The following is a 12,532-nucleotide window of genomic DNA, read 5'->3' as shown; positions in this document are numbered from 1 at the left end:
ATATGTAAGACAATGTTGTTATCATTTTGAACAGCTTCTGTTATCATCTAAGACAATTGAACAGCTTCTGTTATCATCTAATACAATGTTTGTGGTTATCAGAAAGTGATTATTGCCCAATTTTGTTATCACTCATCAACTTTATTTCTCATTACTTTATTGGTCATTGCTTTATCATTATTCCACTTAAAGTAACAATACAATTAAATGAAATTAAATGACACACATTATCACTGTAATAACTCACCAACATTAATAAAACACACATTACATATAAGCCAAGTTTCAAGTCTGATAACATTAATAAAAAACACATTACATATAACCCAAGTTTGAAATCTGATCACAGATGACACAGCATCAACCAACTTTCACCAACATTGCTAATACAATTACATTCAAAACAAATATGACAAAGATCATCCCCACCAACAATTTAAACCACTTATCTAACTTAACTAAACTTTTCTCTATACAACCCAGTCTGATCTTTGGACAATATGTTTCTTCCATTTGCAACACACTGTCTTCCATGCTCATCACACCCACTTCTTCAGTTCTTTCACTATCAGTCCTTTCTTCTACATTCAGCCATTTTCCTTCATTTCCTTCGTCAATGCACCACTTGAAGAAGTTGCAACCAACCAATTCTCCACTCCCACCCTGTTCAACACCAACACACACCTTCGTCAAAACCCAAATAAATAGACATAGATTTATTGTGATATCAAACTGACCTTGAAGTTAGGGCAACCCCATAATTTTTTCCCCTTGTTCTTAGGGGTTCTCGCAGTACGAAACACTGCACTGTGACCACAGAGGCATCTTGGGTTTCCATCGAAGCTCCTAACACTGCCACTACTGCGTTGCATGGCCGAACCCAAACATTGGCAAGAGGAAGATGAACGAGACATCCTTACCACCTCCTCAACAGTGCTTGTCCAAGACGTAAGACACCAGCTCTGGTTCACCAAGACGAAACACGATCCTCTCCAACAGGAGAATATACTTTGGATGAGATGGGATGCCCTTAAATGTTAGGGCTTCGTAGCCTACGTGGATAAAAACAACAAACAGTCAATTTTAATGCACAATGCCACGTCCGTAAATTGAAAAATCCAGCTCACACCATTTTAACGCCGTTTCACAACACTTAACGGTTATGGCAAAATGTGCTCACTTTTACAAAAAATATGACCCAATTGAGACAGAAAAAAACTTGAGGACCCAACTGAGATTTTCATACAAACTTGAGGACCAACGAAGGGTTTAAACCTAAAAAGTAAAAAGTAAGAGCCATAAAACAACCTTTTTTGTGTTAGTGACCATTCTCACGGAGAGGGTCATAATGAAAGGAAAAGAAAGGTCACAAAGAGGGTCAGGTGAAAAAGGAAAGTAAAGATTTGATCAATCCCATGCCCTGTATGAAACAAAATCGATGACCATTCCACGCAAAAAGAGTCCCATATAAGCAAAATACAAAGAAATCAATGATCGTTCCCAACAGAGAAAGCCTTGATGTAAATAAATTGGAAAATAATAAGTGATCATCTGTGAATATTCGAGATGGCCTTCGAGTTGTGCTTCCCACTTCGAAAGCAAACACGGACATCAATTTGTGGTAGAAGCGTACATAACTCAGTCTCGGATACATTTCGTTGCACAAAACACGATCCTGTCTGGGGATACATCAAAGAAAACACAACCTGGCCCATGAAGGCGTCAGAGCTGACACTATGGGTGAACTCACGATGGTTTCTGATTTGGGTATTGAAATTATAAAAAACACGTTTTGGAAGATGAAAAACGTTGAGAGAGAATTATGTTTGCGCCTAGGAGCCTTCAATAGCGACTTGTGCTGTCGGTGATAACTCTAGTTGGACGAAAGGGGTGTAAAGACGACACCTCCTACTAGTTTTATTGGTCACACAATGAATAAGAGTTGAATGCTTCTGATTTTCTTTTTCTAATAAATTAATTATTTAGTTTATTGAATATACCCCATACAAATGCTTTTCGCCAATCAGAATTTCACTCCTTACTAAAATTTCCTCTTCATTCATCATAACTATTCAACTTAAAAAAAATCAAGTTTTTTTCAATATAATTATTTAAAAATTAATTTATATACTATTTAAATATAGTTATTTAAAAATTATAATTAATATAGTTTTTTCTAAATATTAATTAATATATTATTTATATTTATATATTATGTAAATATAATTATTTAAATTTTTATTAATATAATTATTTAAATATTAATTAATATTATATATATATATATATTGACGTGTCTATATAATGTATTATTTAATTGTATTATTATGTTCCTATCTATGTTCGTGTTGTGTCCATGTGTGTTTTTCACAAGCAAGCATTTCCACTAAGAGGATCTTGATGTAAATAAATTAGAAATCAAATCAACAACCATTTCCATGCCAAGACTCTTATACAAAAAATTGGAAAGAAGCCCAATTTGGCCAAGCAACGTAGATGGCCTATATGCAAATGCAATCAAATTGGTGATCAATCTCACATAAAAAGACATAATTAAAAAATCGTTATTGACCATTCTTATTGATAACGGTTAAAAAATCGTTATTTTTATACTTAATTTTGATATTAAAAACACCTTTCTTGACTTAAAAGCTTGCTTGAACTCATGTTTTTGCTTTAGTTTTGTGAATAAGAGAGTTGAAGGTGAATTTAATGGTTTTGTGCTAGATTCCCTTGATTTTATAAGTTACTGGAATGATTTGAAAGAATAGTTAAAGTACCGAATGGTTGGAATGCAAAAAAAGTCAACCAGAAACCAGAAAAGTCAACCAGTCAATCAGAAAAGTCAACCAGTCAACCAGAAAAGTCAACCAATCAATCAGAATGCAGAAAAGTCAACCAGAATGCAGAAAAGTCAACCAAAGTGCATAAAAATTTGCGCCGAGTGGCGCTGAGCGGTAATTTTCACTGAGCGCCAGTTTTCAGGTGCCGAAATCACTACTGAGGGGGCAAAAACAGCAGCTGAGGGGCAAAATTGAAGACCCGCACTTACCGCTGAGCTGTAAAAACCACTAAGCGGCGTTTTTATGGGCCTTAGGCCACTTTTCTGTAATTTTTATGGGCTTGGACCTGGTTCCTGTTATTTTTATGTTCTATTTAAGGACTTGCACGTCCTAGGGTTAGTATCTTTTGATGGCTTAAGCATAGAAACAGACTTTTCACCCCTTAGGGGTAGATTTGGAGATGGTGACGACTCTTCTCTTTCTCGGATTTTTCTATCTCTTTCATTCTTTCATTCCATTATTCATCTAGTTCTTCCATGACGATGGAGGGCTAAACCTTATTGTTGTTGGGAAAGATGTAACCTTCTTAAAACTCTCATGTATTGAATTTGTTCTTCAAGATCTTGTATAAGATATATGCTTTCTTTCATTAATTGTTAGGGTTTTTCCTCTTTGCTCAAAGCATGCATTGTTTAATTCATTCGATGTCATGATTATTGATTTTGTCGATATGGACACATACGGGAAAATCTAGAACTGGGGAAATTCTCCCAAAAGCAGTATTGCCTAGACACAGGGATATGTGGGTTGGTTGCCTTTAAGCTTCTGTGCTTCAAAATTAATTATTAGGATGCTAGGAATTGTATGAACTCATAATTAAGGATAGACTTTCTTCACCGAGACATCGGGTTTAAGGTAATTTAGAGAGTGACATTAATATTAATGAAAAGAAAGACGAATTCATAAATGCATGAGAGTAAATTAGGTGAAATCTAAACCCAATAACAATATCATCAAGTTCATCCATTCTTTCTTGTGTTTAACCTCAATTGATCAAATTGCATTCATGTTTATTTTATCGCATTTGCATTAAAAAACCCCAAAATATTTTCTTTAGAGTCTTAATTAGTTGAGTAATCACATAACTATTTAGTGTCGTGAGTCTCTTGGAAAACGATACTTGGTCTTACCATTTTTTATTACTTGATACGATTCGGTTACACTTGCCGAAGGTTAACAAGTTTTTGACTCCGTTTACGGGGATTGAAAATTTGTTCATCACTTATAGAGAGGGTCCTGGTGTAAAAGGGAAAATCTATTTTTTGAAAGAATGAAAGTGAGTGTATAGACCATCATCGTAAAGAATCAGGAGAAAAATGATCTTCTTGCATTTTGTGAAAGAAGTATGAAGTTGTGTTGAAATACGTTGCATAATCATATAATGACACAACTTATTGATACAACACAAGGTTTTGAAGTCTTGATGTCGGGTCAAGGTGTCAGAACCACGATATGCATGAACATATAACTGTATAATAAAATGCTAGTTTGATTACTAATTTTCTTGATTTTTCTCATAACTTAAGGTGTCAAAATATTGATATGTGTAGATCCATTATGAGAGTTTTGTTATCTTGTTTTCTTTTAGCAAGTGTCAAAACTTGTAAATTAGTAAATGGGTGAGTTCATGATGAATGTTCTTATGTATTTTTATTTATGTTTTTTTTCTTTGTTTTTATCTTTTCATTTTTTTTTAATTTTGGGCTAGAGAAATTGGGCTTAGGAAGTCATGGACTATGAGTATATTTCTTTGAATATTGCTCCCTCCACCACCACGGTATGCTTCCTACATCTCCCTACATTCTTTTATTTTCAAAAGTATCCTTAGGTTAAAGGTTAAAACTTTATTACTTTTATCATAAATTTTAAATTTATTGTTCAAACCCAAATTTGACCTCATTCATAGAACAGTGCACCCCCACCCCCCACCCCCGCATCTCATCTCACTCTCACAGATTCTCTCCTCTTCCCCATTTCCGTTTGAGTTCCTCTGTTCTTCCTTCCCTTTCTTTATTTTTCGTTGATTGTTATCTTCTCCACCTTTTGGATTTCAATTGCTGTTGTTGCAGATTTGAAAATTTGGAAAAGATGAGATGCCCCCATCCTGAAATTGTATCAGCAATGTTTGATGGTGATTACAAATTACCAGTGAATGGCCATTCCTAATCTAAAAAAAGAAGTGAACGAACTCTCGTTGATGATTCCTTCATGATTCACGGTCAATTAGTAAATAATGATCTTTTTGGCTCCCAATGGAAGATGGATTTAAGTATGGTTGCAGATCTAACTCTTGCCAACAAGCCTGAAAGTGATGCAGCTTCTTCAAATGAGAAACATGCAGTATCAAAGAACCAGGAGCCTAACGACCTCTTTGTAGTTCTACAACGTGATTCTAGATTAGATTCTACTGAGGGCTCTCGAACAATGGACTATGAAATTGACTTTTCCTTACCAAAAACTGATATAAGATCTTCCTTTGACCATTCTCATGACAAGTTGAATGAAAAACTTCCTGCTAGTCTTGAGAAAACCAGTGTGACCAAAAGCAAAACTTCTGGAACAAGAAGTTCAGAAAAGGATGAGAAGTCAAAAGCCTTGCGCAGTTCCGCTAGAAAAGGCAAGCCTGAAATCCTTTTTAGGGCCAGAAAACCATTTCTCCCTAGTAGGCCTATTGTTCAGAAGAGGAAAAGGGAACATGTATGGTGATTGTTCAATTATTCAGTAGCATAGTTATATTTTAAAGATGCTTCGTGCATATACTTCTTTTCAAATAGCAGGTATTTATCCTAACAGTTAATATGATGGTCAAGAAGAAGATGAGATTAGGAAGAGGATGGAAGAATTACGGAATGAACGTCCGAGGAGAATTGCTTAAAAAGCTGCATCCTCTGGTCTTACTCAAGAAGAAGGAATGAATGTCGACATCGGCTAACGGATATTCATATCCGTTTAACCCTAAAAATTAAATTTTATTAAAGGACAAAACAGGAACAGGGTGGTGCTGGAAGCAGTCTGTGGTGGTGTAGGGAACAACCCTCTATTTCTTTTTGTATTTAAATTGTATTGGTTTACCTTTTTTGTATTTTTAGGATGTTGTTGGAACATAAGTGGGCTTGTTTTTAGTTCAGCTTGGGTGTCCAATTGAGCTTCCATTGACACTTGCATAGGACCACTAACCCATCGAGAAAGCAAGGGGAGTTGTATCCCACATCTTTTGTAGCTTAGGTGCAATGGGAGATATATGCATTTATAGAGTCTCTTCCCTGTTATAAAATTTAGTTAAAATTTAGTTTGAATTGAATGAGAATTGAAATAACTATTTAGTATTCTTCTTAATGAGAATATTTTTTTTCATAAATTCTTCTTTAAGAAACTTTCATTTTGGAAGAGAAATAATCAGAGTTCTTTCAAGAAATTTGGAGGTTTAAGAATTTACCATTAATTTTCTCTTACAAGAATGGATCAAAATGTTCTAACCAAAATCGAGTTGATGAAAGAATTCAAAGAAAAGAACATCATTATGAAAATATAAAGAACTTGAAAGTTTTACTTTTCTGATAAATTTTGAAATTGCTTAATTTTAAGTAATCTAATTACTTATAAAGTTCTTGACTTTAAGGTAGAGTATTTCAAACTCTTTGTAAAAATAAATTATCTTCTCCATTTAAGTAGACTATAAAACTGATTATTTGTATATTATTTATAAGAACAAAGTTTTAACCACGTATTTTTACACAAAGTCAGATTGACAAATAATTACTAAACAATTAATTATCCCTGCCAATATTGCATAATTCTCCTGTACTGTGTCTTTAATGAATTAGAATTATAAAAGCTTAACTTTGGGTAAAAGAAAATGCGCATGATTAGAGACAATATGACTGAACTATAAAATATAGATAAAAGAAGATTGATTTAAAAATCAAGATAGGTTGGTAACATTCTTCAAACATTAAGAAAGGAAAAATACCGACTTTGTCTTTTGTTTTCTTCATTTGCCAATCATAATCAATATGCAATGTCCCTCTCAAACAACTTACTAATCTTCTTGCTTCTTTTATAAAGAAAGCATTAAAACCCATTTTATATTTTGAAGATGTTAAATGTTTTATATTTTTGAACAAGGTGAAGTAAGAAAGCAATTCACTTTTGGATTTTTCTAACTAAAGTGGACCCACGACAAAGAAAAGTATGAAACAGATGCTGGATCAATAAACCCATTCTAGCATAACTAAAAAGTGGCAACAAAAACATACCAAATAGAAGGCAACAAACTATTTGACTTACTTTTCATCATATCATACCTCAATTTGTTCTTTAATTTCATCATGGTGTATTGGTTAATTAGGAAAATTCTTTGCTTTTCATGATTCATTACCTCCCTTCTCCCACACTTAACCAACTAACGCCAGCACTATACCTACTTTGCTACAACCATATCTTGTTCTTCGTGTCCTTGCACTTAAAGAAATGCTTTTTCAGAGTAATCACTTCAATTTATAAATACGACCAGTTCCACGAGCCACAACTGAAGTAAATGATGTACTACTAGAAGAATTTAGTTAAGGGATACTCACCACCCTCCTTTTCTTTCACTTTCGTTATTTCTACTTAAAAACTTGTTCATAAATATTGTTCCACTAGTTTCTAAGCATTTCAAGATAAAAGATGAGCACGGCCAGGTTTATCAAGTGTGTAACAGTTGGAGATGGTGCTGTGGGAAAGACATGCATGCTCATATCTTATACCAGCAACACGTTTCCCACGGTATGTTTCTGTTAAATATATTTCCCAGTCATGGAAAGTTCCATCAGGCTCAAGAGTTTGGGAGGTTTAAGAATGAGACCTATTTTGAAGAAAATTTTTGAGATTTTTTTTTCTCTGGTAGGATTATGTTCCAACAGTGTTTGACAATTTTAGTGCTAATGTAACTGTGGATGGTAGTACGGTGAATCTTGGTTTATGGGACACTGCAGGTTGGTCACCTTTCTTTCTTAAGTTAACCTCTAAATTTTACTTTGACGCTGAATGCCAATTCATGATTGAAGATAATTGGTGATTTGGAATAATTTTTTGATTATAGGACAAGAAGATTACAACAGGCTAAGGCCTTTAAGCTATAGAGGAGCTGATGTGTTTTTGTTGTGCTATTCGCTCATCAGCAAAGCCAGTTATGAGAACATTTCCAAAAAGGTTATTCCCATTTGCTTTTAACTTCAGTTCGGTTTTCAGATTTGTTTTGTCAAATATTTGAAATAAACATGCACATTCATGTTGGATTCTTGACGAGCAGTGGATACCTGAGCTCAGACATTATGCTCCAAATGTGCCTATAGTGCTGGTGGGAACAAAACTAGGTAAGCTAAATTCCATTGGAGTAGCATAACAATCGTCATCATGGGTTCACAAGTAATGATATTTTTACCTTTTTGTTTTACTTTTTTTCCTTTAAGGAAAAATGTAAAAGGTTCGGTTTGTTCGTACAAAACACAATGTTTGTGCTGGCTCTCAATGTTTAATTTTATATTTTAGTTATGCATTATTCCCGACCAATCTTCCTGGGAAACTTCAATTATGCAATACTCATCAACATTTATTCTATTGAATGTTGTCACTTATGTCTCATGGCAGAAAACAGAGGAAGTGACGAGATACTAAAATTATCTATAGTGGACCTTTTTATTTTGTATTTTGGTTAATTGATAGGCCATGTTTCCACTGATGATTAATCTCAGCAAAAAAAAAACACAGTTTTCCAACTTTTCTTTTATTTACGCAATATATACCGTAGTTTGTTAGCTTAATCTGTACTGAGATCATCAAATATCTTATAAAATTTCATCCATTCGTGCTTACAGAGCACGCAAATTCGTCAATGGACTTCAAATCTAACACAAGTTTCTATTTAAATCTTATGTATGAGCAGATTTGCGGGATGACAGGCAGTTTTTGATTGATCATCCCGGAGCCACACGAATTACCACTGCTCAGGCATGTTCTCATAAAATTAAATAAAAAAAGGGCTATTCTTAAACTGCAATTCCTTTGCATGTATAACGAACTCAACAATGATTGGTTTTGAGCAGGGTGAAGAATTGAAGAAAATGATTGGTGCAGTCACATATATTGAGTGCAGCTCCAAAACACAGCAGGTGAATTTCATATTGAACTACTTTGAGCCATATTTTTTTAAGTGAACCGAGTTATGTACTAAGATGAAGTTAAATGATTTTCTCTTTGGTTTTTTGCAGAATGTGAAGACAGTTTTTGATGCTGCAATAAAGGTCGCATTGAGGCCACCAAAGCCAAAGAAGAAACCACGCAAGAAAAGGACCTGCTTTTTCCTCTAATATTTCATATTCATCCAACTCATTTATATAGCATTATTGAAGCCAATGCTTTTAGTCTTTGTGATCTATATATATAAAGAGCCTATGAGTTTATGGATTATTCCTGAGAAGGGCTTTAGATTCCTTTCAAATCAGAACTTCAGTATTGCATTGTTCAATTAATTATTTTATTTTGCAATCTCCAATTATGGCTGTGCTTTAGTACTTTTATAGTCCAAAAAGAGTCCCCTCATTTGAAATTGGGAATCCCCTTTTGCAATTTCTCATCTTCTGTTTCTAGTTTCTACCCTGTTTCGTGTACTTGGGTTTGGTCACATTCGGAATTAAGAGAAAAGAAAAGAAAAAAAAAAAACAGTTAATTTAATTCACATTAATACAATTTTTAACGTTTCCAGGATCTCAGATAATTCAACAGTTAAGACTTGGGATGTTGGTTTCACGGTCAAAGTAAATAGGATTAGCGTTACCAGTGACAGTGTTTTGACCAAATTAAAGAGAAAAACTTCACCGAGGACTATGTTTTATTTTATTTTTTTCTGTAAAGCATTAAACCATTAACTAGTTTTGTAGGGATTTTCCGAATGCTGCATGCAATACAAGCCACAAAGTCATGAAAGAAAGTGGGACACAGTCCATCTAATTTCATTATCTTGGGAGAATTTATTATTATCTTTACAAATGATAAAGATGAAGTTAAAATTAGTGTTTTTTAAATAAATATTTTTTAGATAATTAAAGTTATTATGTCCAGCTACAAATGTGTCTTTTATACTGGTGCAAAGTTTGTCCATCAGGTTATGATGTAAAAATGGCTTGATGACATTTTTATAAAGAAGTGTTAATTTTTTATATTAGAAGTTTTAGAATTCAAAGTAAAATTATTTAAATTATAACCTAGTTTCTTTTTCCAGGATAGCATATATTATGAGTTTTCCCATTTATAGGAAAAAAAATGCACGTTCAATAATTTATAAGACAAACGATAGAAAAAATATAAAAGATACAGCTTTTGAAGACTTGGTAGAGAAGGACAAAAGATCTTAAAATTTTATCAAACTCAATATTAATGAACTAATTTAATATATTATAAACGCAAATATTTTAGATTGAAATTAAATTTAAATTTTATATTTAAAAAAAAAAACTAGTTTTGGCTCTTATCTTGGATTGGAATCGAAATCTACACTTTCTAAAAAAAACTAGTTTGAGTATAAATTGATTTGATACTGATTTTAAAACTGCTATTTTTTTAAATTGATTTTAAATCTTAAATAATTTAAATTCAGGATAACAAATGTGTTTCTCAATTCAACGTAATAATATACCATGTACATATGTCGAGTGTGAAACGTCTTCACAAAAGTGACATGCATAAATGAATAAATATATTTCTAAATAAATCTTAACAGAAGTATATATATTATAATCTGAGAATATATGTGAATTTCAACTAATTACATTTTATAACTATTCTCAAGACAAAGAAATAAAAGATACCAAGAAAAATAGTTATGTATTATATATCATTCAAGTATTATACTCACCTTTTGGATGATGTAATGTGTTGAATTTATTGGACTTTTTACGAGAGTAAGAAAAAAAATTACGTTTTCTTTTTCCAACTAATAATAACTATATATCATTTTTCCTAAAAGAAAGTTATACAGTTGGTCAATCTCACTAAAAAATTATAATATGTATTATTTTACTAAAATATATTAATTGGTTTCCCTTAATCCTCACTTTCAGGACTAAGATTTTACGCCATACACCGTTTATTTTTATTAAGAAGTGATGAGGACTCATTCAAGATATGAGTTTTACTTTCATTAGGGTAAGATGCGCTTTCAACGCACTGGTTACACGTTCAACGGAATAAAAATTTAATGTTGTTAAAAATGTGCGACGATATTTTTATAAATATTTAATTAAATTAAATGTTAGATTTTCTTTCAATTGTAGTCAAGTTGAATTTTTACGTTGATATCGATGTGAAGTTTAAATTTGACGTTAATTGAAGAGGGACTCGACGTCTAATTTGTATAATAAGATAAAAGAATGAGGAATGAGAAGTCATATTTCTCCATTTTCACAATCATAAGGTTTGGAGGTCCATTACACTCTTTTTCACTCCATTTTATTTCCATTTACGCTTGTGGTGCTCGTTTTCTCCAAAGGATTTATTCTAAGCGACTGATTTTCACATTAAGGTTAGTTTTCTTCAACTTTGCATATTGTCCTTTCTCTCTTGTATTGAATGTACAATGACATTGGTTATCTATGTGATCTTGTATTATCTTTGTGCGAGACTTCCTTTACTATTGATCTTTCTTCCTTATTAATTGCAGGGTGAATTTTTTGCTTTTAGAATGTATGTAGTGTTAAATATTTAGCTTTTATAATAGTTTTATCTTAGTTTTAATATAAATATTTAATTTTATCTTAGTTTTATCTCACTAGGTGGTTTTTAGTTTATATTATGGTTTACTAGGGGTTGATTATTAAATTATATTGTTAGTTTTTATTAATTATATGATTAATTTTAAATTTATTGGATATTGTATGTTTATATAATTTAGATTTATTAGATGTATTGGATGAATTTATAAATTAGGTGCATTTTAGTTTCCGTTTAAGATTTAGTACAAAGGATTAAATATTAATCGTTTGTATTGAATATTGAATTGTTTGATCAGACAGTTTGAAAAAAACATGTAATTGAAGTTTATGTATAAATTGGATAAAATTTCAGTTGAGACCATTTTGTGTTATTTTTTAGATGCATACTTGATTGTGGTCATAAGTAATCACTCTCATTTCGTGTACTTTAGAGAACAACGCAAAATGTTGCCAAAATTTTATCAAATTTATTATGCTAGACTTCTCCATATACGTGTTAGCAAATTATGAGAAATATTTTTTCCGAATAGGTAAGACCTCATCCTCTAAGAGTTAGAAATTTGATATTGATGAAGTTTGTTACAAATGTAGTATGGATCGAAGTTGGATGAATGAATGTAAATGTTTCATTGGCAACTAATGGTCATCATTCCAAGATAATGCATAATTGTATGATTTTGTTCTCTGCATAAGAATATGAAAAGTGATTTGAAATCCATGCTACAAATGTAAGGGTTACTTTTTTCATATAATCTATTTAGTATATATTTCTACTAACATATATTTCCAATTTAATTAGAGTTGTGGATAAACCCAAATCAATGCAAATTCAAGTAATTTTTTTTATCAACAAATGTTAGTTTTTAGTTTTTTGTTAGTGTGAGGAGTTAAACCTAGAACCACTCTCATCCTCCCTTTCAAACCCTTCAAACCAACCTT

General features: G+C 32.2%; 3 protein-coding genes across 3 annotated transcripts; 2 read left to right on the top strand and 1 right to left on the bottom strand.

Moving 5' to 3' along the window:
- Positions 1-288: 288 nt before the first annotated feature.
- On the bottom strand, positions 289-1,872 carry LOC128194359 (uncharacterized). Its single transcript, XM_052869868.1, has 2 exons — positions 738-1,872; positions 289-663 (listed from the first exon to the last, which is right to left on the bottom strand). Exons 1-2 carry the CDS (start codon positions 912-914, stop codon positions 361-363), a joined length of 480 nt encoding a protein of 159 aa, XP_052725828.1. The 5' UTR covers positions 915-1,872; the 3' UTR covers positions 289-360.
- Positions 1,873-5,091: 3,219 nt separating this feature from the next.
- Positions 5,092-5,738, top strand: LOC108327294 (uncharacterized). The gene has a single exon (XM_052871647.1). It carries the CDS (start codon positions 5,103-5,105, stop codon positions 5,547-5,549), a length of 447 nt encoding a protein of 148 aa, XP_052727607.1. The 5' UTR covers positions 5,092-5,102; the 3' UTR covers positions 5,550-5,738.
- Positions 5,739-7,366: 1,628 nt separating this feature from the next.
- Positions 7,367-9,439, top strand: LOC108333204 (rac-like GTP-binding protein RAC13). Its single transcript, XM_017568584.2, has 7 exons — positions 7,367-7,610; positions 7,732-7,819; positions 7,927-8,036; positions 8,137-8,200; positions 8,770-8,834; positions 8,930-8,995; positions 9,095-9,439. Exons 1-7 carry the CDS (start codon positions 7,512-7,514, stop codon positions 9,191-9,193), a joined length of 591 nt encoding a protein of 196 aa, XP_017424073.1. The 5' UTR covers positions 7,367-7,511; the 3' UTR covers positions 9,194-9,439.
- Positions 9,440-12,532: the final 3,093 nt, after the last annotated feature.

Source organism: Vigna angularis, chromosome 1 (assembly GCF_016808095.1).
Source record: "Vigna angularis cultivar LongXiaoDou No.4 chromosome 1, ASM1680809v1, whole genome shotgun sequence".
NCBI classification, from domain to species: Eukaryota; Viridiplantae; Streptophyta; class Magnoliopsida; order Fabales; family Fabaceae; genus Vigna; species Vigna angularis.
The sequence above is the reverse complement of the archived record's forward strand: the minus strand, read 5'-3'. Positions and strand labels throughout refer to the sequence as shown.

What these genes read in the sequence shown, in the direction of transcription:
- LOC108333204 (XM_017568584.2), top strand. Translation starts at nt 7,512, where the DNA reads ATGAGCACGGCCAGGTTTATCAAGTGTGTAACAGTTGGAGATGGTGCT. An exon ending in CCAGCAACACGTTTCCCACG is followed by an intron (nt 7,611 to 7,731) that starts GTATGTTTCTGT and finishes TTTCTCTGGTAG; the next exon opens with GATTATGTTCCAACAGTGTT. An exon ending in CACGAATTACCACTGCTCAG is followed by an intron (nt 8,835 to 8,929) that starts GCATGTTCTCAT and finishes GGTTTTGAGCAG; the next exon opens with GGTGAAGAATTGAAGAAAAT.
- LOC128194359 (XM_052869868.1), bottom strand. Translation starts at nt 914, where the DNA reads ATGTCTCGTTCATCTTCCTCTTGCCAATGTTTGGGTTCGGCCATGCAA. An exon ending in GGGGTTGCCCTAACTTCAAG is followed by an intron (nt 664 to 737) that starts GTCAGTTTGATA and finishes GGTGTTGAACAG; the next exon opens with GGTGGGAGTGGAGAATTGGT.
- LOC108327294 (XM_052871647.1), top strand. Translation starts at nt 5,103, where the DNA reads ATGGATTTAAGTATGGTTGCAGATCTAACTCTTGCCAACAAGCCTGAA.